The 24,881-nt window shown below is 54.9% G+C and overlaps 5 protein-coding genes and 1 pseudogene across 5 annotated transcripts; 2 read left to right on the top strand and 4 right to left on the bottom strand.

The window, feature by feature from the left end:
* LOC119459255 (uncharacterized) lies at positions 1-13,027 on the bottom strand (annotated as a pseudogene).
* LOC119458539 (histone H2B) lies at positions 1,703-2,288 on the bottom strand. Its single transcript, XM_037720375.2, has one exon. The coding sequence runs from the start codon at positions 2,271-2,273 to the stop codon at positions 1,899-1,901; it is 375 nt and encodes a 124-aa protein (XP_037576303.1). The 5' UTR covers positions 2,274-2,288; the 3' UTR covers positions 1,703-1,898.
* Positions 2,528-3,386, top strand: LOC119458536 (histone H2A). Its single transcript, XM_037720372.2, has one exon. The coding sequence runs from the start codon at positions 2,548-2,550 to the stop codon at positions 2,920-2,922; it is 375 nt and encodes a 124-aa protein (XP_037576300.1). The 5' UTR covers positions 2,528-2,547; the 3' UTR covers positions 2,923-3,386.
* Positions 13,028-14,172: 1,145 nt separating the features above from the next.
* On the bottom strand, positions 14,173-14,779 carry LOC119458542 (histone H2B). The gene has a single exon (XM_037720378.2). It carries the CDS (start codon positions 14,762-14,764, stop codon positions 14,390-14,392), a length of 375 nt encoding a protein of 124 aa, XP_037576306.1. The 5' UTR covers positions 14,765-14,779; the 3' UTR covers positions 14,173-14,389.
* A 239-nt stretch (positions 14,780-15,018) lies between these two features.
* LOC119458529 (histone H2A) lies at positions 15,019-16,035 on the top strand. The gene has a single exon (XM_037720365.2). The coding sequence runs from the start codon at positions 15,039-15,041 to the stop codon at positions 15,411-15,413; it is 375 nt and encodes a 124-aa protein (XP_037576293.1). The 5' UTR covers positions 15,019-15,038; the 3' UTR covers positions 15,414-16,035.
* A 242-nt stretch (positions 16,036-16,277) lies between these two features.
* LOC119458522 (histone H3) lies at positions 16,278-19,119 on the bottom strand. Its single transcript, XM_037720359.2, has one exon. The coding sequence runs from the start codon at positions 16,814-16,816 to the stop codon at positions 16,406-16,408; it is 411 nt and encodes a 136-aa protein (XP_037576287.1). The 5' UTR covers positions 16,817-19,119; the 3' UTR covers positions 16,278-16,405.
* Between the last annotated feature and the right edge of the window lie 5,762 nt (positions 19,120-24,881).

Genomic DNA, 24,881 nt, shown 5'->3' with positions numbered 1-24,881 from the left:
GACGTCCATGGCTGTTACGGTCTTGCGCTTGGCGTGCTCAGTGTAGGTGACGGCATCCCGGATCACGTTCTCGAGGAACACCTTGAGGACACCGCGCGTCTCCTCGTAGATCAGGCCAGAGATGCGCTTGACACCACCACGGCGAGCGAGACGACGGATGGCAGGCTTGGTGATGCCCTGGATGTTGTCACGCAAGACCTTACGATGACGCTTGGCGCCACCCTTGCCGAGCCCCTTGCCGCCCTTGCCACGTCCAGACATTTCGGCTGTTGCTGCTGCTTCGGAGCGAGTCAGGAAAGCGAATGCCGTGTTCCCGGGCGCGCGCGGCCCAACTCGGCTTCGCCGCCACCGGAGGAAGGGGGGCGAGGAGGAAAGCAAGCGGCGCGCGCCCATTGGCTCACCGGCGCCGCCGCTTCTCTTCGCGAGTGTGTCGCTGGTGGACGCACTGAGCCCTCTATTGACCACGCGCGGAGTGAAATTGAAATAAATGGCTTCAGCAAAACAAAACAATCGTGCACTTGCACATAACACTGCAACGCAGGCCTATTGTGCCCTAATTTTATTTTTTGTTGCTGCAGTTAGTGACTTTTGTTCCTTGAAAATTAATTAACAAAAATAAAAACGCCTCGCCCTGCATTCGCAAGGACAAAACGAACAATCCAACATTACTCGTGGTGCTAGGTTGCGCCCGCTGCTCGAGTTCCCGAAAAAAAAAAAAAAAGAGCTTCCTTGCATTCTCGTTTTCATTACTCGTTGCATTCATCTTTACCACGACTACGCTTGCAATATAACCTTCGTAGCCGCTGGAAAGCACGGCGCGAGCACGACTTCAAGCTGAGCCGGGCGACCATCGTTCACTTGGTCACGAATCGCAAAACAGCGAGCACTCGTGATCGGTCGAACTTAGGCGTTTTAAATTTTGCGCCTAGGCTGCGTCCCCTTGTGGCAACACGACCGTCAAATTTCGTCGTCATAGCTCGCGTAATCTCCCAGATAAGCCCAGCCGAAATAACCAAACACGCCCGCGTGGGTCCAATCCAGCATTCTAGGGGACGGAAGAGGGCGAGGATACAGCGCTCCGACCTCCTCTCGGCCATTGCCGCCGGCGCGCAGCGCGGCTCCTCTATGGAGAGACAGTTATCGCGCTGCACTTAATCACAAACTTTTTACCCTTTAAACCGCCATAGCAGTCTGCGGAAAGCGCGCGCAGCATTTTTCTAATATTACTTGAAGTTTCTCCTAATCAGTGTTCCTCTAGCTAGGACATTTCTTACACCTGTCAAGTGATTTGCGCACCCCAGTCCGTGCTATACCGCTCACATGTAAACATGACACTGCCCTTGCAGGAGGCTTTTAATTCAGGATTCCAGTCTCGAGAACAGTCGTATGCGTGTCAACCGCCGCCACGAGTACATTCTCGTAGACGAAATTACTTTTCGCAAACGTACAGGCGAGCGAGCCGCAAGACGGCGTCGCATAAGAAGAAAAAGAAAAAAAAAAAAAAGAGAGAGAGAGAAAGAAAGACAACAAGCTGCGTTGCAATAATTACACTACACTACGCTCGGCTCGCATAAGGCAAAACTATCGACCGACGCAGCGTTACAACACGCATTCCGTCGTTCGCACTAGTAGGAACACGCATTATGCATGCTCGTGTGCGCGTTGTTGTGCTCAGTGCATGTTGTTGTGTGTGTGTGTGTGTGTTTTTTTTTTTTTCTACCGCTAAGATTATACGAGGCGCGCTGTCGGAAAGCGCACGCAACATGTAAACAAAACAAGAGGGAAAACGGACGGAATCGTCGCGAGATTCTCGCTACATCCCAATGCCAATGCAGACACTTTGGGTGGCTCTGACAAGAGCCGTTGGGTGTTGGCTGGGCGGACGAGCGCTCGGTCGCCTACTTGGAGCTGGTGTACTTGGTGACGGCTTTGGTGCCCTCGGACACGGCGTGCTTGGCCAGCTCGCCCGGCAGCAGCAGACGCACGGCAGTCTGGATCTCCCGGCTCGTGATGGTCGAGCGCTTGTTGTAGTGAGCCAGACGGGACGACTCGGCGGCGATGCGCTCGAAGATGTCGTTCACGAAGCTGTTCATGATGGACATGGCCTTGCTGGAGACTCCAGTGTCGGGGTGCACCTGCTTCAGCACCTTGTAGATGTAGATGGAGAAGCTCTCCTTCCTGCGGCGCTTCTTCTTCTTCTTGTCGGTGGCGCGCACATTCTTCTGCGCCTTGCCGGCCTTCTTCACGGCCTTACCGCTCGGCTGGGGAGGCATAGCGATGCGAGTAGACGAGCAAGCGAGATCAGACTACGGGCGCTCTCGCGCGCACCCGTGCTTTTATCCGAAGGGGGTGGTGTTCACGCGACCGGCGAAAGCCGCGCGCGCCATTGGTCCGCACGGCTTCTCCTCCTCTCTCTCGTTCCCGCTCTCGCTTCCCGCAACCACGGTGGCGGCGGCCGAAAGCGCTGCCCCGACACACATCGTTGAGAGATCGCGAGAGCAGTAGTTCTCGTCTCCTCAGTCTCGTCGTCTCATCAGCAGCATCACCATGTCCGGACGTGGCAAAGGCGGCAAGGCAAAGGGCAAGAGCAAGACCCGTTCCAGCCGTGCGGGTCTCCAGTTCCCCGTGGGCCGTATCCACCGCCTCCTGCGCAAGGGAAACTACGCTGAGCGCGTCGGAGCGGGCGCACCCGTCTACCTCGCGGCCGTCCTCGAGTACCTGGCTGCCGAAGTGCTCGAGCTCGCCGGCAACGCGGCTCGCGACAACAAGAAGACGAGGATCATCCCCCGCCACCTGCAGCTGGCCATCCGCAACGACGAGGAGCTGAACAAGCTGCTCTCCGGCGTTACCATCGCGCAGGGCGGCGTGTTGCCCAACATCCAAGCCGTGCTTCTGCCCAAGAAGACCGAGAAGAAGGCGTAAGCGAGCTGCTCCCTCCCATCAAGCCGGAGTTGCAGGCTCGTCCTCGCACGACAACCCAACGGTCCTTGTCAGGACCACCCAAAATGCGTGTGACGGCAGGGTGTTGCTTTGCAATCCCGTTCTCCGCACCCGTTTCCCTCTGTTCGAATTTTTTCTTCCTTCTTTTTTAAACTACCGCAATCGTGGCTCGGTGAGATTGCTAGCATCTCTCGCTGCACGTAATTGGCCAGCATTCGCCGGCGCTATTAATTGCGTGCAACGCCTCGGGAGGAGCAAGAAAGAAAGGCGAACCCTTATGATTGCGACACATACACACACTTTGCTCGAATAAACGTCGACAAGCGAGTGATGCACACATCGCTAGACGAAAGAATAGCCGTCACTTGGCCGTGTTGGTAAACACGTCCATGATGGAAAAAGCGCTACTAAAACGGCGACTTTCCTATTGATATATCGCACACGTTGAACTGTGCTTCTTTCTTTTTTTCCAGCGATATTGGCCTCGTGATGACTGAGAGAGAGATTATAGTTGTAAAGGATGGGCTTAAAGTGCAGCGCGATAACCGTCTCTCAATACGTGCATTCCGCATGCACGAACGCCGTAAGGGAAGAAAAAAAAAAGAACATGTTATTTCCCTCTTGCTAGCAGTGCTTTTCCCATCGCGAACTGCACGAAAGCTTGCACGCAACATCTGTCGTTGTAAATTTTGTTTTCGAGCACGAAACAAGTAGCACAGGCACTTTATTTTGATTCGTGCTCGGTCAGTACTCACCACTTGCGTATCGTGCGAAGCACCACCTCGCCTCCTCAGCATATGTATGTATATATCCCATCCAGCCGAGCACACAAAAACAAAACACACAGACAGACCAGACCGAGAGGGGTACGGTTCGGAGTACGTGGTCTCGCGTATTCCCGTAGCCGAAGCAGACATGTAGGTGGTCCTGAGAAGGACCGTTTTGTGTTGCTTGCCTGACGCAAGGCTGCGCGGTGCAGACAGCGGTCGAACTTAGGCACGCTCGCCACGGATGCGGCGGGCCAGCTGGATGTCCTTGGGCATGATGGTAACGCGCTTGGCATGGATGGCGCACAGGTTGGTGTCCTCGAAGAGACCGACCAGGTAGGCCTCGCTAGCCTCCTGAAGAGCCATCACAGCCGAGCTCTGGAATCGCAGGTCGGTCTTGAAGTCCTGCGCGATTTCCCTCACCAGGCGCTGGAACGGCAGCTTGCGGATGAGCAGCTCGGTCGACTTCTGGTAACGACGGATTTCACGCAGGGCCACGGTCCCCGGCCTATAACGATGCGGCTTCTTGACACCGCCGGTGGCAGGTGCACTCTTGCGAGCAGCCTTGGTGGCAAGCTGCTTACGCGGAGCCTTCCCGCCGGTACTCTTGCGGGCGGTTTGCTTGGTGCCGTTGTCAGATGGGAAGAGGACTTGGCACCCGTAGGTACCGCGCCCCAGAGCGTTCATGTACTCAACAACCCAGCATCATTCGGTACATTGACCCCGGCACCCCCCCCTACCCGGGCTCACTGGGTGGGGGGCTTTGATTCGGGCCAACGGTCCTTCCCGGACAAGGGGGCCGCTGTGGAGCGGCGCACACCGTGCTATTTCACGCTTCACACAAACAGCCATGTCGGTCGTCAGGGACACAAGCCCATCAGATCCCTGGATTGCCTCGACGGAAAAGGTGTCAAGGCAAACAACCATGGAGACAACAGAAGCCGTCCGCGGCGCAGCGCACTCTGTTGCGCCAGCACCGGTTCCAACTCTGTGTTCCACTGGGGCGAACGGAAATACGTGGATCGACTGGCGCATGCTGTCCAGTCGAGTGACCTTAGAAGCATGCATCATAACTTAATGGAAAGCTTTCCACCTGACTCTTCAAAAATCACAGCTGGGCGAGCCCACACTTCGAGAAACTTCTTCTCGCCTAGGTGATGCCGCTCCCGGGTGAGATGAAACCAGACTTCCTTCCGTGCTTTTCCAAGCACTTCGTGAAGACCCGGCGCCGCTCCCCCGAAAACCGCATCACAGCGTGCTAACCAAACTTGGTATGAGCACTCGACAAGAAGAAGCACGAACTGGTTGATCGCATGGCTGGGCAAAGGGTGCAAGAAACGGACTGTCTGAAATGGAACGCCTGGGAGACTAAACAAACTAGCTATCCGTTGGAGGAGAGCAGCAGAAAGTAAACACTGCGAAAAGATGTGAACTGTATCTTCTCGACCGCGACAAAAGGGGCACACTCCACGAGCCGGGATGGCTGTGAAGGGTCGGAAGCTAATCGGCAAACAGCCTCGCGCCAGGCGGTACATGAATGTAGCTCGCCTGGCGTCAAGGAAGCTTGCCGTAATGAGCTTCCAACTTGGTCTGTGAAAAGACAGGTCATACCTTTGACAATGCGGGGGAAGACCGGGGGTAAGGATGTCAACTAATTCTTGGAGCGGAGTAGAAATTACATCGATGTCGGAGTGGACCTTGCGAAGGCGTGCCAACGAATTGGCAGCCATCGCATAGAATGGGGACGGGGTTCCTGAGCGAGGCACACAGTGAGAAAATGTGCTCTGGGAAAACAAACGGAGTCTAGTGCTAAGGAAGAAGGAAGTAAAGCTTCGAGTCAGGAGCATATCTGAGCTAAGGGCAACCTGGGTCCACCTGACGTGCAGTGCAGCAGCTACGATGCCCAAGTCGGGAATTCCGAGTCCTCCCTTATCCTTGGGCAGCTTAAGTACCTGCCTAGCTACACAGCCAGTTGTCCCTTTCCAGAGAAACCGAAAGAGAACCCTCTCCAAGATAAGCTTGGTTCGGGTTGGAACAGGGGACACACATGCTACATACGTGAGGAAAGAAAAAAGAAGAGACCTAAGAATGTTCGCTCTAGCTGTCAATGGACACGACAACGCGCTGAACTCCTGAATCCTGGTTTCAAGCCTCTCTTTAGCTTGCTGCCAGTTTTCAGAAGACAGGCCATCTGGATCGAAATGGAAACCGAGAATTCGCAACCGCGTTTTCACGGGTAGACCATGAACGGGCTGCGGGCTGGACGGAGTGGAGTTCAAGTACATGGCTGCACTTTTCGACCTATTCAACCTCGCACCGCTCGCCCTGCAGTAACTGTCCATGACGTCCAGCACGGTGCATGCTGATGCCTCGTCCGGGACGACAATAGACAAGTCGTCTGCATAGGCGAAAAGTGCAACTGGAGGGGAACCTGGTGGAAGTAGGAACTTGCCAATTCTACTGTCACAGGATAGCCTCTGCAGAAGGGGTTCGATTGCGAGTACGTAGAGAGCAGGTGAGAGCGGATCTCCCTGCCGTACACCACGACCCACAACGAAAGCCTCCGAGACGCGATCCTGTATGAGAACAGCAGAAGTCGGTCGAGAGTACAAAGCTTGGACCATACGCTGAAAACCCACGCTAAAGCCGGCCTCCTTCAAAACCCGAAAAAGGTACCTGTGGCTAATGATATCGAAAGCCTTCTCCTGATCAAAGGAGCAGAAAATACCGGGAAGTTTCCTGGCATTTGCCCACAGGAGAAGGTCTCTAACTGCTAAACCGTGAAGCTGAGTGGAACGTCCCTGAACGCAGCATGCCTGGTATGGACCCAAAACAGTGTCGAGAACTGGAGTGAGTCGCATACACAGACACTTTGCTATGAGCTTGTAATCGCAGTTCAGAAGTGTGATGGGCCGCCAGGCTCTTAGATCGGTGCTTCTCGACTCATCCTTGCACAGGAGAGTGATTAGCCCCTCTCTTTGAGACGCTGACAAAGTCCCTTCACTGAGCAGCCTGTTCACCAATGATGTGAAAGGCTTCCCTAACAGTCTCCAAAACTTCACATAAAATTCAACTGTCAAACCATCGGATCCTGGACTGCGATTGTGCTTCATAGACTTCAATGCTTCCAAGAGCTCGTCTTCAACTATGGCTGTGTCACCAACCACCGGCGGTTCGGTTGGTGGAACGAAAGGAAAAACAGCCGGAGTGGCAGCTGGCTCAGCATAAAGGTTCATGTAGAACTGCCTTGCCACTGCAAGTACTCCTTCTGGTGAGTCGACTAAGCTACCATCACTTGGATCTACTACGGAAGAGAGAGTTGTGCTCTTCCTTGAAAGATGCCTGCGGAGAATGTTTCTGCTGCACCACGCTTCCATTTCCCACCGCTCCGCTCGGGTTATAGCTCTCAAGCTATCCCAGCGTCGCTGTAGGAGAATCCGAAGTTCCTTTCGGAGTGAGGCCAGCGCCGGACCAACCCCAGGCCCACTAGACAGTGGCTTCGAGAGCAGAAGGATCGCGTCGGAGACGATTTTTATCTCCTCGCGCTCCTCCCGCGCCCGACGCTTGCCCCAGGACCTGAAGCACTCGCGGACACTGGCCTTCACTTCGTCCCATTCTCTACCTTCTAGATCCGCTCTGTTGTGCAGCGAGCGAAACAGAATGGACGATACCTCTGCGGTTGCCTGCCTGTCTTTAAGGAGCCGTGGGTTTAGACGCCACGGTCTCTTCCCCTGCGGCACTAAACTCGAGTCGGCAAACCGCAGTGTCAGGAAGCGGTGGTCGCTAAGAGCAGAATGAATTACCTTGGAGGAATGCATACTGGGAGCCAGTGATGACGAGACATAAAACCGATCGATGCGGCTCTTCACCCCTCTCCCCGTCCAAGTCATTCCTGACTTCGCAGGGCGAAGCGTGCGCCAAGCATCAACCAGTCCCAGCTCATCAACGAGCCCCCGTAGTACAATATCTCCAGCCCTATCCCTGAATTTCGCAATACCTCGTTTAGTTACACGATCTACCTGCTCTAACACACAATTGAAGTCACCTACAAGAATAAGCCTGGAAGGGCCCACTAAGTAGGGATCCAATGTAGCGAAAAACTCTTTTTGACCTTTATCTCTATTTGGAGCATAAACATTAACAATTCGAATGCCAGAATCAAGATCCACTGACAGAATGCGGCCCTCGGCATCCCTGGCATGGCGTAGAACCAGGCCCGTGAAGCGCGGCATCAAAATGATGGCCGTGCCTCGGCAGCCTGACCCGCCATAACTCCAGAAAGACCTCGTGCCAAAAGTCCTGTCAAAGTGGCTGATCTGACCTAACCTGTGGACATATGTTTCCTGAAGTACAAGAATATCTACATTTGCGGATCTAGCTAAGTCGACTATCGCGAACCGTTTTGAATTTCGAGTCAAGCCTCTACAGTTAAAGGTAGCTAGAGTGAGAGAAAAAGCCATATTGAGTGGAAGAAAAATTTAGCAAAAGACTAAAGAGAGCTAGAGAAAAACAAGAAAGCTAAAGTAAAAGGAAAAGGCTAGTACTGGGTAATACTAGCCGCAAATAAATCGATGGTACAATTGCCTAAGCGAGAGTCTCCTCGAGCGGAGACCCCGCGGCTGTTGATTCATACGACTTATCTGATACAATCGAACAGTCGCAATCGAAGCCCTTGCAGTGTTCACAAGGAGTGTCCTCCTCGTTTCCTGAAGAGTCCTCCATTTCTGACTCTGACCCTGAGGGCACCACAGCCGTGCGTTTGGGTGTAGGAAGACCAGGCTCCGAGCTATGGGAGCCACTACCTTCCGAGTCCGAAGACGACCGCCGTGAGGCCGCCTCCCTGGCCGCCGATCCAGAGCGCTTACTACGGTTTTTCTTCCGTTTCTTACGGGACACCTCAATGAAAGGGGCCTCCGTGCTCGTGCTAGCAAGCGGTTCCGGCTCACCAGAGAGTTCGGCCGCCTCGGCGGGCACCGCTGCTGCCGCGGGGGCAACTACGGGAGCCGCGACCACCTCCTCGCCGCTTCCCCCTCCGCTCGTCGCCGCGGCGGAAAGGGAAGGAAGCGCATCGGCGGCCGCGGAATCTGCATCGACTCCGGCACTGTCTCCCTCGCTCAAGGAACCCTGGCTGTCTCCGTTCTCCGTCGCAACTGTGGTGCTACCTAACACCGAAGTGGTCGCCGGCTCTGAAGCAGATGGCTGCGGCTCAGAGCCCGAGGCCACTGACGAGTAGGTGCGGACAGGGCACGACGAGACCGCGTGGTCTCCGCCACATCGTACGCACGCCGCGTCGCAGCTCTCGTGACCGAACTGCTCGCAGCGTACGCACTTCGGCGTCTCACACGCGACCGCGTGGTGCCCCTCTAAGTTGCACCTACGACACAACCGTGCAACACCCTCGTACTCACACTGAATTACTCTATCACCAACCCGGAGAAGGTTAGGGACGGGCCGCGCCATCTCCATCCGAATGCGCCGGTTTCCTGTACCGACGCTAGGAAAACCCGGCACGCAGCTCTTCGGAGATCCCTAGGACCTTTCCAAAAACCTGTAGCCCTTCTGAGAGGGCTTGGTCTGGCAAGTCCGAGGGGTAGCCAAAAACCCTGACCACCTTCGTCCGCACACCTCGATACTCAAACTCAATCGTAACATCACGAACCTTCAAAGCGGGATCGGCTGAGAAGCGATCGACCGCGGCCTTAGTCTTGAACGTAACCTCGAATCGGCCTGCGCCGAAGTCCTGCACAGACTTCAGCTCCGACACAGACACGCGCTGAACGAGCGCTTTAACAACGTCAACATTGGTCGCCCCTTTCGGCACGCGACCAAAAAACGTAAACGGCCGAAGCCGTGAAGGGGCCACCATCGCGGTCAAAACCACGTGGCGGCCGCGTCTAGCCGAAGTTGAGCTAAAACAGGCTAGCTGCAATGCTACAATCCTCAGCTAAACAGAAAAAAAAAGAAAGTAAAAAGCCACGATGGTCTCTCACCAAACCGCTGGACACCTGGCTTGAATCCTCGGGGGACCCACGCCGTATCCAACCAGGGAGAGAAGCAGCCACAAACAGCAGGTCACGGGTCAGGCACGCCGCACGTTCACCTGGCCATGGCGGAAATGGGAGACGGGAGCGTCCAAACTCGTCGACTGCCGGAGTGAAACTGGCCCCTGCGCACAGCGCGGTCGTGCTTCCCCTCACTGCTCTTCCCCCTCTCCAACTCACCCGCCGATTGGCCAACGCCAGCGCAGCCGTGTCCGTACGCGGGGCGGCGCGCACGCCGGCGTTCGCCAGGATGCTGGAAGCCAGCCGTTTTCGCGCGTCCGCGTTGTTCGCGGCTACGCAAAGCGCATGTCGAGGCGACTGAATTGCATTTAAACATGACAGCATGCTGCGCCGTTCTCTTTAGTTTCAGCCAACACCACAATCACCGCCATACCGGCCCGCATCGCGGAGTGGCACCACCGACTGTGAGACCGCACCATTACTGCTGGCGGCGGTCACCTCAGAAACTGCGGTCGACGGAAACGTGTGAGCAACGTCCGCTGCATTGATGTGAAGCCACGATACCTTCTGGGAAGCCAACTTCATCTTTTCTGGTTGAGAAGTCGCCAGCAAGCTATCTCGCACGTACACGCTCGCTAGCGCACTTTCCCATGTACATATATCTGAACACGACACTTCGCATATACTTAGGCAGGTGTGCGACAGCCGATTCGGCCTTCCAAGGCTACGCACAGCCAATACCACGCACGGCCCTTACACAATCATTCAGCGTGCTATCAACCAGTGCTTGGCGGCCGCCGCTCTCAGACAACCCCCCAATCTTACGAATCCGGAAGGCCTCGCTATGCTTTTTTTTTTTTTTTTTTTACTTTCAGGTAATGCCTGTTGACGCTGCATTATTGTTTGTTTTTCTTCCATATGACACCGACAATCGTCATAAACCACATCGTGCTTCAGACAGCGCCTACATTGTTTCTTCGTTATTCCCCACGGGCTAGCTTTTTCTGGTGCATTCCCGCTCCCCGGAACAAGTTCATGGCACTCCTGTGCGACTTATTTCGGTACAGCTCAGCTCTGCGGCTGGCGGAAAAATCGCTCTTCTCGGCAGCTACTGCGCAGTGGCCCCATCAGCGGGAGTTTCTTTATTTATGCCCTAATTTTAATTACAATCGTTGTTGTTGACGGAAACCCTTCAATCTTTGTACCTCCGTAATTCAGCGATAGAAAGGGAAAAGGCAATTCCGCAAATATCAATACAACTAAAGCGAAGACGATTCATGTACACCTCAGTAAAGTATACTGCTCACGTGCGTGCATCACTTTTGCAAACAAGGCACCAGTTTCTCACACAGCGTGCAAACTTATGTATCACATTTACATGTGTTCTTGTTCTCTTTGTGTAGTTTAGACGATTGCGGTATGGCTTTCAGCTACGTGGTTGTGAAATGTTCGCTTACTTAGTTTTGTGCATTACATTCCACGCACTGCATGAAATGTCTGCTCCCTCAAGTGCCTTCCGCTGTCTCCTGCGACACGTTTCGTTCACGTGAGCCGAGTGTTTGCATCGAAAAATATTCTTATTGCGTGTTACATGTATTTCGATAGCGAAGTCAGAGTTGGCTCCCCAGCTTCACGTACGGCGAGTGTGACCGCATTGAGAAAGACACAAATATTGAACAACTGCCGCGTTTCATCAAACCAATGCGCATGTATGCCACTCCCTTGTGTAAGTTAATTTGTATACCCCTTCAGCCATGGCCTCATTTTCCTATACTCGTCACAGCGCGATTACCCAGCACGACCACGAACACCGACGCACGAGAAAACAACGGGTGCTAGGAAAACAATAAAACGAAAGTGAGTCTGCTTCGTGCGACCCTTTTTGTGCCTGGATATACGCACTGCACCGCCGTAATGGAGGAGGCCACCGCTAAGAGCCACTCGGAAAGCCACCAGTGAGCTCGAACCAACTGCTTGTTCCCAGCTGTAGCAATGGCACTGTGACCGTGCGCGCGTAAAACAAACGATAGTAGCTGCACAGGACTAGGTCTGCACCGCGCAGACGTTCGTCCGTTTGATTACACGCCATCAGCTCGATTCTAAGAGCAGCAACGACGGCACCTAGCTAGCTAGTTAATGTACCCTTTGGTTTCGCGTGCCACACATGCCAGTCGCACGGCGCTGATTCCCGGCCGCCCATCGGACTCCATAGGATGCAACGGAATGTGGAACAGGCCAGCATCTGAGATTTTAGCGCGAGAAAATGCCCCGTCCATTAGTCTTTATTATTATTATTTTCCCCCCATCGCCGTTCCACGGCGGCTGCCTCATTCAGTCCCAATCAAACACGACAGCCATGCTGCACGAACGAACAGCATGCCGCAGTAGCACAGCGTCGAAATTGTAGCAATGCGGCACTTAGTAGCGAGCGCAAACGCATGTAGCAAAAAGCTCGCCTTACGCTACCACCTACTGTGAATACACGCGGTTGCGCTCGCTCACCTGACCAAATTCACCGCGCGTCTCGCGCACGGCTGCTGGGCACGCTCCATAACCGATCACAAGAAAATGGAATGCAAAGAGGGAAAACGGATCAGGAGATCGCGAATCCTGCGGATCACTGCCGAAGCATCAAGTGGGTAGCCCTGAAGAGGGCTGTTGGGTTCTTCACAGGAGTTCGGTGCGCTGCTGGCAGACGACGCCGGGCGCGTGTGTGCTGCTTAACCTCCGAAACCGTAGAGGGTGCGGCCCTGACGCTTGAGAGCGTACACGACGTCCATGGCTGTTACGGTCTTGCGCTTGGCGTGCTCAGTGTAGGTGACGGCATCCCGGATCACGTTCTCGAGGAACACCTTGAGGACACCGCGCGTCTCCTCGTAGATCAGGCCAGAGATGCGCTTGACACCACCACGGCGAGCGAGACGACGGATGGCAGGCTTGGTGATGCCCTGGATGTTGTCACGCAAGACCTTGCGATGACGCTTGGCGCCACCCTTGCCGAGCCCCTTGCCGCCCTTGCCACGTCCAGACATTTCGGCTGTTGCTGCTGCTTCGGAGCGAGTCAGGAAAGCGAATGCCGTGTTCCGGGGCGCGCGCGGCCCAACTCGGCTTCGCCGCCGCCGGAGAAAGGGGGGCGAGGAGGAAAGCAAGCGGCGCGCGCCCATTGGCTCACCGGCGCCGCCGCTTCTCTTCGCGAGTGTGTCGCTGGTGGACGCACTGAGCCCTCTATTGACCACGCGCGGAGTGAAATTGAAATAAATGGCTTCAGCAAAACAAAACAATCGTGCACTTGCACATAACACTGCAACGCAGGCCTATTGTGCCCTAATTTTATTTTTTGTTGCTGCAGTTAGTGACTTTTGTTCCTTCAAAGATGAATTAACAAAATTAAAAACGCCTCGCCCTGCATTCGCAACGACAAAACGAACAATCCAACAACTCGTGGTGCTAGGTTGCGCCCGCTGCTCGAGTTCCACCTCCCCGGAAGAAAAAAAAAAAAAAAAAAAAGCTTCCTTGCATTCTCGTTTTAATTACTCGTTGCATGCATCTTTACCACGACTACGCTTGCATTATAACCTTCGTAGCTGCTGGAAAGCACGGCGCGAGCACGACTTCAAGCTGAGCCGCGCGACCATCGTTCACTTGGTCACGAATCGCTAAACAGCCAGCACTCGTGATCGGTTCGCCTTAGGCGTTTTAAATTTTGCGCTTAGGCTGCGTCCCCTTGTGGCAACACGACCGTCAAATTTCGTCGTCATAGCTTGCGTAATCTCCCAGATAACGGCAGCCGAAATAGCCAAACACGCCCGCGTGGTTCCAATCCAGCATTCTGGGGGACGGAAGAGGGCGAGGATACAGCGCTCCGACCTCCTCTCGGCCATTGCCGCCGGCGCGCAGCGCGGCTCCTCTATGGAGAGACAGTTATCGCGCTGCACTTAATCACAAACTTTTTACCCTTTAAACCGCCATAGCAGTCTGCGGAAAGCGCGCGCAGCATTTTTCTAATATTACTTGAAGTTTCTCCTAATCAGTGTTCCTCTAGCTAGGACATTTCTTACACCTGTCAAGTGATTTGCGCACCCCAGTCCGTGCTATACCGCTCACATGTAAACATGACACTGCCCTTGCAGGAGGCTTTTAATTCAGGATTCCAGTCTCGAGAACAGTCGTATGCGTGTCAACCGCCGCCACGAGTACATTCTCGTAGACGAAATTACTTTTCGCAAACGTACAGGCGAGCGAGCCGCAAGACGGCGTCGCATAAGAAGAAAAAGAAAAAAAAAAAAAAGAGAGAGAGAGAAAGAAAGACAACAAGCTGCGTTGCAATAATTACACTACACTACGCTCGGCTCGCATAAGGCAAAACTATCGACCGACGCAGCGTTACAACACGCATTCCGTCGTTCGCACTAGTAGGAACACGCATTATGCATGCTCGTGTGCGCGTTGTTGTGCTCAGTGCATGTTGTTGTGTGTGTGTGTGTGTTTTTTTTTTTTTCTACCGCTAAGATTATACGAGGCGCGCTGTCGGAAAGCGCACGCAACATGTAAACAAAACAAGAGGGAAAACGGACGGAATCGTCGCGAGATTCTCGCTACATCCCAATGCCAATGCAGACACTTTGGGTGGCTCTGACAAGAGCCGTTGGGTGTTGGCTGGGCGGACGAGCGCTCGGTCGCCTACTTGGAGCTGGTGTACTTGGTGACGGCTTTGGTGCCCTCGGACACGGCGTGCTTGGCCAGCTCGCCCGGCAGCAGCAGACGCACGGCAGTCTGGATCTCCCGGCTCGTGATGGTCGAGCGCTTGTTGTAGTGAGCCAGACGGGACGACTCGGCGGCGATGCGCTCGAAGATGTCGTTCACGAAGCTGTTCATGATGGACATGGCCTTGCTGGAGACTCCAGTGTCGGGGTGCACCTGCTTCAGCACCTTGTAGATGTAGATGGAGAAGCTCTCCTTCCTGCGGCGCTTCTTCTTCTTCTTGTCGGTGGCGCGCACATTCTTCTGCGCCTTGCCGGCCTTCTTCACGGCCTTACCGCTCGGCTGGGGAGGCATAGCGATGCGAGTAGACGAGCAAGCGAGATCAGACTACGGGCGCTCTCGCGCGCACCCGTGCTTTTATCCGAAGGGGGTGGTGTTCACGCGACCGGCGAAAGCCGCGCGCGCCATTGGTCCGCACGGCTTCTCCTCCTCTCTCTCGTTCCCGCTCTCGCTTCCCGCAACCACGGTGGCGGCGGCCGAAAGCGCTGCCCCGACACACATCGTTGAGAGATCGCGAGAGCAGTAGTTCTCGTCTCCTCAGTCTCGTCGTCTCATCAGCAGCATCACCATGTCCGGACGTGGCAAAGGCGGCAAGGCAAAGGGCAAGAGCAAGACCCGTTCCAGCCGTGCGGGTCTCCAGTTCCCCGTGGGCCGTATCCACCGCCTCCTGCGCAAGGGAAACTACGCTGAGCGCGTCGGAGCGGGCGCACCCGTCTACCTCGCGGCCGTCCTCGAGTACCTGGCTGCCGAAGTGCTCGAGCTCGCCGGCAACGCGGCTCGCGACAACAAGAAGACGAGGATCATCCCCCGCCACCTGCAGCTGGCCATCCGCAACGACGAGGAGCTGAACAAGCTGCTCTCCGGCGTTACCATCGCGCAGGGCGGCGTGTTGCCCAACATCCAAGCCGTGCTTCTGCCCAAGAAGACCGAGAAGAAGGCGTAAGCGAGCTGCTCCCTCCCATCAAGCCGGAGTTGCAGGCTCGTCCTCGCACGACAACCCAACGGTCCTTGTCAGGACCACCCAAAATGCGTGTGACGGCAGGGTGTTGCTTTGCAATCCCGTTCTCCGCACCCGTTTCCCTCTGTTCGAATTTTTTCTTCCTTCTTTTTTAAACTACCGCAATCGTGGCTCGGTGAGATTGCTAGCATCTCTCGCTGCACGTAATTGGCCAGCATTCGCCGGCGCTATTAATTGCGTGCAACGCCTCGGGAGGAGCAAGAAAGAAAGGCGAACCCTTATGATTGCGACACATACACACACTTTGCTCGAATAAACGTCGACAAGCGAGTGATGCACACATCGCTAGACGAAAGAATAGCCGTCACTTGGCCGTGTTGGTAAACACGTCCATGATGGAAAAAGCGCTACTAAAACGGCGACTTTCCTATTGATATATCGCACACGTTGAACTGTGCTTCTTTCTTTTTTTCCAGCGATATTGGCCTCGTGATGACTGAGAGAGAGATTATAGTTGTAAAGGATGGGCTTAAAGTGCAGCGCGATAACCGTCTCTCAATACGTGCATTCCGCATGCACGAACGCCGTAAGGGAAGAAAAAAAAAAGAACATGTTATTTCCTCTTGCTAGTAGTGCTTTTTCCATCGCGAACTGCACGAAAGCTTGCACGCAACATCTGTCGTTGTAATTTTGTTTTCGAGCACGAAACAACTAGCACAGGCACTTTATTTTGATTCGTGCTCGGTCAGTACTCACCACTTGCGTATCGTGCGAAGCACCACCTCGCCTCCTCAGCATATGTATATATCCCATCCAGCCGAGCAACACACAGACAGACCACACCGAGAGGGGTACGGTTCGGAGTACGTGGTCTCGCGTATTCCCGTAGCCGAAGCAGACATGTAGGTGGTCCTGAGAAGGACCGTTTTGTGTTGCTTGCCTGACGCAAGGCTGCGCGGTGCAGACAGCGGTCGAACTTAGGCACGCTCGCCACGGATGCGGCGGGCCAGCTGGATGTCCTTGGGCATGATGGTAACGCGCTTGGCATGGATGGCGCACAGGTTGGTGTCCTCGAAGAGACCGACCAGGTAGGCCTCGCTAGCCTCCTGAAGAGCCATCACAGCCGAGCTCTGGAATCGCAGGTCGGTCTTGAAGTCCTGCGCGATTTCCCTCACCAGGCGCTGGAACGGCAGCTTGCGGATCAGCAGCTCGGTCGACTTCTGGTAACGACGGATTTCACGCAGGGCCACGGTGCCCGGCCTATAACGATGCGGCTTCTTGACACCGCCGGTGGCAGGTGCACTCTTGCGAGCAGCCTTGGTGGCAAGCTGCTTACGCGGAGCCTTCCCGCCGGTACTCTTGCGGGCGGTTTGCTTTGTCCTGGCCATAGCGGAAGAAGGAGACGGGAGCGTCCAAACTCGTCGACTGCCGGAGTGAGACTGCTGGCCCCTGCGCACAGCGCGGTCGTGCTTCCCCTCAGTGCTCTTCCCCTCTCCAACTCACCCGCCGCCGATTGGCCAACGCCAGCGCAGCCGTGTCCGTACGCGGGGCGGCGCGCACGCCGGCGTTCGCCAGGATGCTGGAAGCCAGCCGTTTTCGCGCGTCCGCGTTGTTCGCGGCTACGCAAAGCGCATGTCGAGGCGACTGAATTGCATTTAAACATGACAGCATGCTGCGCCGTTCTCTTTAGTTTCAGCCAACACCACAATCACCGCCATACCGGCCCGCATCGCGGAGTGGCACCACCGACTGTGAGACCGCACCATTACTGCTGGCGGCGGTCACCTCAGAAACTGCGGTCGACGGAAACGTGTGAGCAACGTCCGCTGCATTGATGTGAAGCCACGATACCTTCTGGGAAGCCAACTTCATCTTTTCTGGTTGAGAAGTCGCCAGCAAGCTATCTCGCACGTACACGCTCGCTAGCGCACTTTCCCATGTACATATATCTGAACACGACACTTCGCATATACTTAGGCAGGTGTGCGACAGCCGATTCGGCCTTCCAAGGCTACGCACAGCCAATACCACGCACGGCCCTTACACAATCATTCAGCGTGCTATCAACCAGTGCTTGGCGGCCGCCGCTCTCAGACAACCCCCCAATCTTACGAATCCGGAAGGCCTCGCTATGCTTTTTTTTTTTTTTTTTTTTTACTTTCAGGTAATGCCTGTTGACGCTGCATTATTGTTTGTTTTTCTTCCATATGACACCGACAATCGTCATAAACCACATCGTGCTTCAGACAGCGCCTACATTGTTTCTTCGTTATTCCCCACGGGCTAGCTTTTTCTGGTGCATTCCCGCTCCCCGGAACAAGTTCATGGCACTCCTGTGCGACTTATTTCGGTACAGCTCAGCTCTGCGGCTGGCGGAAAAATCGCTCTTCTCGGCAGCTACTGCGCAGTGGCCCCATCAGCGGGAGTTTCTTTATTTATGCCCTAATTTTAATTACAATCGTTGTTGTTGACGGAAACCCTTCAATCTTTGTACCTCCGTAATTCAGCGATAGAAAGGGAAAAGGCAATTCCGCAAATATCAATACAACTAAAGCGAAGACGATTCATGTACACCTCAGTAAAGTATACTGCTCACGTGCGTGCATCACTTTTGCAAACAAGGCACCAGTTTCTCACACAGCGTGCAAACTTATGTATCACATTTACATGTGTTCTTGTTCTCTTTGTGTAGTTTAGACGATTGCGGTATGGCTTTCAGCTACGTGGTTGTGAAATGTTCGCTTACTTAGTTTTGTGCATTACATTCCACGCACTGCATGAAATGTCTGCTCCCTCAAGTGCCTTCCGCTGTCTCCTGCGACACGTTCCGTTCACGTGAGCCGAGTGTTTGCATCGAAAAATATTCTTATTGCGTGTTACATGTATTTCGATAGCGAAGTCCTCTGAGAGTTGGCTCCCCAGCTTCACGTACGGCGAGTGTGACCGCATTGAGAAAGACACAAATATTGAACAACTGCCGCGTTTCATCAAACCAATGCGCATGTATGCCACTCCCTTGTGTAAGTTAATTTGTATACCGCTTCAGCCATGGCCTCATTTTCCTATACTCGTCACAGCGCGATTACCCAGCACGACCACGAACACCGACGCACGAGAAAACAACGGGTGCTAGGAAAACAATAAAACGAAAGTGAGTCTGCTTCGTGCGACCCTTTTTGTGCCTGGATATACGCACTGCACCGCCGTAATGGAGGAGGCCACCGCTAAGAGCCACTCGGAAAGCCACCAGTGAGCTCGAACCAACTGCTTGTTCCCAGCTGTAGCAATGGCACTGTGACCGTGCGCGCGTAAAACAAACGATAGTAGCTGCACAGGACTAGGTCTGCACCGCGCAGACGTTCGTCCGTTTGATTACACGCCATCAGCTCGATTCTAAGAGCAGCAACGACGGCACCTAGCTAGCTAGTTAATGTACCCTTTGGTTTCGCGTGCCACACATGCCAGTCGCACGGCGCTGATTCCCGGCCGCCCATCGGACTCCATAGGATGCAACGGAATGTGGAACAGGCCAGCATCTGAGATTTTAGCGCGAGAAAATGCCCCCTCCATTAGTCTTTATTATTATTTTCCCCCCATCGCCGTTCCACGGCGGCTGCCTCATTCAGTCCCAATCAAACACGACAGCCATGCTGCACGAACGAACAGCATGCCGCAGTAACACAGCGTCGAAATTGTAGCAATGCGGCACTTAGGTAGCGAGCGCAAACGCATGTAGCAAAAAGCTCGCCTTACGCTACCACCTACTGTGAATACACGCGGTTGCGCTCGCTCACCTGACCAAATTCACCGCGCGTCTCGCGCACGGCTGCTGGGCACGCTCCATAACCGATCACAAGAAAATGGAATGCAAAGAGGGAAAACGGATCAGGAGATCGCGAATCCTGCGGATCACTGCCGAAGCATCAAGTGGGTAGCCCTGAAGAGGGCTGTTGGGTTCTTCACAGGAGTTCGGTGCGCTGCTGGCAGACGACGCCGGGCGCGTGTGTGCTGCTTAACCTCCGAAACCGTAGAGGGTGCGGCCCTGACGCTTGAGAGCGTACACGACGTCCATGGCTTAGTTTGTCCCCCGCAGAAAAAAAGAATCAAAAAGAAAGTGGGGGAAAGCCCGCACCACCGAAAGGTATAACGGGCATTAAACCAATCAGAAATGTAAAAAAAAAGGAGGGGTCGTCAAGGCTGACAACCCAAAGACAAATTCCGAGAAAAAACCAATCCTAAAGAAAAAAAAATGTTTCGGAGGCAAATCCAGCGAGCGGAAGCGGAAGCAGCGAGAAACAATAAGGTTGGTAGTCCCAGTAGAACAACCGAAAAACCCAGTAATGCGCTCCGGGGGGAAAGAGGGAGAGTATGGGGTGGTCTTCGGCAGTGATCCACAACGATTCTGCATGTTTATTGCATGAGAGAAAATGAAAAGCACGGCAAAGGCTTGAGCAGCAGGCAGGTGTAGCTGGCAGGGCCGACTCGTGGGACCAGGAAGGGATCACCCCTCGAAAGCAGGAAGACCGAGTCCAGCCGGGACCTGCGCAAGGCTAAGTGCTACAAGAAACTGGGAAAGGGAAAGAGGAAGGGGGATGGGAAAGCAAGGAAAGAGATGGGCAAGGCAAGCGATATGAGGATGATGCATGCAGTTAAAGCCAGATGACACGGGGCGAACCCCACCATGGTTGGCGTAAACTGTGCAACTGGCATGAAACGAGCATGCAAGAGTAACATGAGGGATATGTAAGCGGATATGAGGCGAAAAGGGGATGAAAAAAGGGCAGGTAAAAGAGGAGTAAAAGTCAAGAAGCGTCAGGTAGAGCAGACAGACGGGGAACAGCCGGCACGAGGGAAGTAATGGTGTGAGTCAGGCGTAAGAGTAACGCCCGCGATCGCTTACTATGAAGCAACCGCGGGAAAACGTCAGGCGTGATAATGTCACGGACATTGCACTCAGTCCGCAACTGAGCGGCAATGTCCGCAGTGCGCGGGCACACAGTAAAGTAGTGGAGCACGCCGTCACACTCCTCCCCACACACGCACAGACTCGAGGAACTCAGATTAAACCGATGCAGATAATGAGGGAAATGCCCATGTTCCGTCATGAGTCGTGCGAGATGGCGGTTCGGGGGGAACCAAGGAGGGACGGCGTGCACACTACGCACCCAGCGATAAAGGGACGTATCGACCCCCTCTCGAGACCAATAGGCATGCCACTGGTTTTTGGCAATAGCGAAAAAACGGTGGCGGATAGTTCGAAAGGAAGCGGCACAAGGCCGAACCATCCCTGTCGAACGAGCAGACGACGCAGCCAAGTCTGCAAGCTCATTACCCGCCACTCCCCGGTGCCCCGGGACATGAAACAGAAGAATGCGGCGACCACCGGCGTGCAAGGCATGCAGCGCACGCTTCATGTGTCGCACGCGCGCGTCCGTAGCATGGAGACCGGAGAGCGAGGCGAGGAGGGACAAGCAGTCGGTGTACAGGTACACCGGAGCCCTGCCACGCACAGACGCCGCGTAAGTGAGCGCCTCCGACATGGCATACACCTCAGCGGCATACGCACTAGAGGCCCCCAATAAGCAGAACTTCCGAACCGCAGTCAGGCGACCGGTTGGCTCAAACGCAACAAAAGCGGCGCCGGCCGCATTGTTGCAGAAGGAGCCATCCGTAAAAACGTGATACGCCCGCGCACGAGTCAGCTGCGCCGCCTGAGGAGGTGTTAACCGCGTGAACGGAAAGCGGTACCTCTCACGCGGGTGATCGGTCCATTGAGGACAAGGATATTCCACCTGGGCCGGGTAGATGGTTGTGGGGCCGTAATGGGTAACTTGCCGCAGGGTGAAAATGGAGAACTCCGCAGCGAGGCGGTCTAACTCCACGGTAAGGGGGGGACAGTTAGCCAGGATGTGAAGGGCCGACGTACGGGTGGTGTGATAGGCACCAGTGATCGCGACCAGGATTGATCGTTGCACGGAATTCACCCGAGCAACGAGGTGGACCGACGGAAAAGGGGGCCACCAGACGGGCGACGCATATGCAACTGCAGGCAACAGAACCTGGCGATACAACCGCCGAATAGTAGCGGGAGCAAGGGAGTAGTGCAGACGGAAGAAATTTAGCAATCGGGATACCAATAGCTCGGCTTTAGTTTTAATATACTCAACATGGGCAAAGAAGTTAAGCCGATCGTCAAAGACCACGCCGAGCAGTTTAATGTGATCCTTGTGTTGAAGAAAGACACCGTCCAAACGAATAGACGGACGGCGTTTCGACGTTCCAATGTGCCCATTATTGAAGAAAACAAAAAATGATTTTTGAGAACTAATTTTGACCTTGTTCTGTGCGGCCCAATTACAGATCAAGGTGAGAACAGATTCTGCTAATGCCTGCAGCTGCAGACGCGAAGTGCCAGATAGTAAAACAATTGTGTCGTCGGCGTACGCCTGAACATGAACGCCAGGAGGGAAGTCGAGGTCCAGGAGGGAGTGGATGATAATGTTCCACAGGAGAGGACTAATAGGCGAACCCTGTGGGCTGCCTATGGAAGGGCATGCCGAAACCTCGCCTGCACTGGACCGATAAACCACCCTCCGGCCCGAGAGAAAGGAACGAAGCAAATGGTAGAGGTTGGCGGGGCAGTGGTGCTTACGCAAGAAGAACAACACCGCGGCATGCCAAACGCTGTCGAAAGCGCCGGTGAAGTCCAGCGAAATCAACACCGCCGGGGTCCTCGCTGTTTTAAGCGAAAACAGGCGTTGCCGCAAGGCATACAGGGCTAGAGGGGCGCTCCGCGCATGAGTGAAGCCAAATTGGCGGGGATGAATGAGATTGCGGGAGCAGAGAAAGTAGTAGAGCCGGGAATTGAGGAGACGTTCAAGAATTTTGCCAAAGAGGGAGTTCATCACAATGGGGCGGTAGGCCGAAGGTTGGTCGAGGGGACGGCCAGGTTTTGTAATGAAGATAATCCTGCCCGCCTTCCAACAGGAGGGAAAATGCCCCAAAGCGAGTGCAGCATTAAAGATGCGAAGAAAAAATTGGGGTTTAAGGCGGAACAGGTTCCGAATGAATGCGGCGGTAAGCCCGTCCAGCCCCGGCGCCGCGCGAGGGTTGCCCAAAGAAACAGCGTGCTCCACCTCCGTGAGCGAGAAGGGAAAATCGTCGGCAGTGCGAGGATAAGGAGCGTCGACGACACATCGCACGCGACGATGAAATTCGGTGTCCTCAGCAGGATCATCGGCACCAACATGCACTCGTAAGAGTAATGCGGCAGAGCTGAGAACCGAAGAGGTCAGATTGCCATCCGTTTGAAAAAGTGGAGGCAGATGCGTCGGTGGCGACAGCTTGGCAAACGCCAGCTTAAAAGGGTCACCGAAAAGGTTGCGGGTCGAAAGCTCCTGGCACAGGGACCTGTCAAACGTGTCTTTGGCGTGCCGAATATTTCTTTTATAAGAGGCAAAGGTGCGAGCGTATTGTGCCCTGAACACAATGCGCAGGGCAGGATCACGCGTCCGTTGGAGCCTTCGTCGCATAGCGCGCACCCTCGACCGCTCAGCGGCCAGCTGTGGCGTCCACCAGGCGTTGCCTGAAGTAGCACGCGGCTTGACCGCGCGCAGGTTGCGTGCGTGAAGGGCATCGTAAAGACGATAAAATTGCGCCAAGACGAGGTCAAGGGCCATGCACGAAGAAAACCGACACCCAAGGACGCGGTCAAACCACACGGAGCGGTCTAACGAGTCCAGGATCTGGGCACGTGCGAAGTTAGTTAGACGTTTCTTCCTCACACCGGGCATGCCCGAGAAGGAGAATTCGAGGTACCTGTGGTCGGATAGCGTGTCGGAATCAGACACTGACCAGGCAAACCCCGCACGCGTCAATGAAAGAGACGCCAACGACACGTCGATCCAGGAGCTCGCGTAGGGGGTATCAAAAGTCGGAGGAGAGTCGGGACTATTAAGAACTCGCAATTCGTTAGCGCAGGCAAACTGCACAAGCTGAACCCCACGTGCATCACTGGGAGCAGGACCCCAAAGTGGATGCTTCGCGTTAAAATCACCGGCAAGAATGAAAGCTCGCGACGGGAAACGCGAGAAGCACTGGGCTAGTTCATCGAGAATCGGGTCCAGCGGGCGATGGGGTGGAGCGTACGTCGCTACAAGAATGAAAGAATGCCCCGGGCCCTCGCAACTGACGGCAACCACCAGCTGCGAGAGGTACAGGGGAAAGAAATCAAACCCGGGAGCGCGAGCCAGCAACATCACCCGTGGGCGCGCCGGTGCATGGAAGATGGTAATAGTGGGAGGCACGTTCGGGATCCTGTCAGCGCACGTGTAGGGGTCAGACACGAAGGCGAAGGCAAAGCCTCCGCGTGTCATATGCTCCACAAGGAGTTTCGTCGCGTCACGAGTGTGGTCCATATTGGCCTGTAAAAATTTGAGCCCTGTAACATTAGCCATGGTGGAACGCCATCCGGCGAGGCCAGAAAGAATGCCTAAAGCAGGGACCCACACTCGTGACCGCACGCTCGTAGTACTGCATATACCCACACCCCGAAAAGGAGGGGGCATCGATAAGGAGACCCAGGAGTAGGCAGAACGTGTGAAGCAAGGAGAAAATGAAAGGCGAACAAGGAAACGCGGCACGCCACAGTGAAGGGATAAGCGCGGCGGTCCCGAGTGCGTGCACGACCACGGCGAGAGAGCGCGCCAGTCCGCGCAACCGCGAACCGCGCTCCCCGCCCCAAACGCACCGAGACCGCCGCGCGTCGCCCCCGTTGAAAAGCTCGGAGCGTCAGCCATAGTCGGTTCGCGCTCGCAGACGAGCAACTCTGCCGACCAGGATAGGGCAGGATTTGTCGCCCGTGGGGTGCGCGCCGTGAGTGCCCGCATTGCGGCATTCATTGCAGCACACAGCCGCGCCACCCACACGGACCGTACATTGAGTTGCGAGGTGGTCACCCGCGCAGCGCGTGCACACGGCCCTGTCCGCCTGCTGTCGCACAGGGCAAGCGCTGCGGGGATGACCATAATGTCGCACAGAAGGTGCACGTAGGGACAGGACATCCTCCACCACGGCAGCTGACGTCCACACCCACGGCGACGCGACCGCGGGCCATGAGTGACCGGAAACGTCGGCGGGTCAACCTCGAGCACGTGAGTGAAATGCCAGACAGCTCCTTAAAAGACGTACGCACAGAACACGTTGAAGGGTCGACAGTTAAAGTGGGGTTTTCTGCGTTCAGCTGCGCGATGAGGTTGACCGCGGGTACGTCGGGATCGACGCCAGTTAACTTAACATGAGGCTTGCGTTTCTGCGCAACCGAACAGACATAGTGGTGTTGGTCACCACGTTGGATTCAAGTGCGGCTCTAAGCTCTGCTCCCAGGGAAAACTCTCTTGACAAATCCCTATGCCACCGCAACATCCGTTGGCGAGAATGGTGCATGGCCGCGAG

This window comes from Dermacentor silvarum, chromosome 7 (assembly GCF_013339745.2).
Source record: "Dermacentor silvarum isolate Dsil-2018 chromosome 7, BIME_Dsil_1.4, whole genome shotgun sequence".
NCBI classification, from domain to species: Eukaryota; Metazoa; Arthropoda; class Arachnida; order Ixodida; family Ixodidae; genus Dermacentor; species Dermacentor silvarum.
The sequence above is the reverse complement of the archived record's forward strand: the minus strand, read 5'-3'. Positions and strand labels throughout refer to the sequence as shown.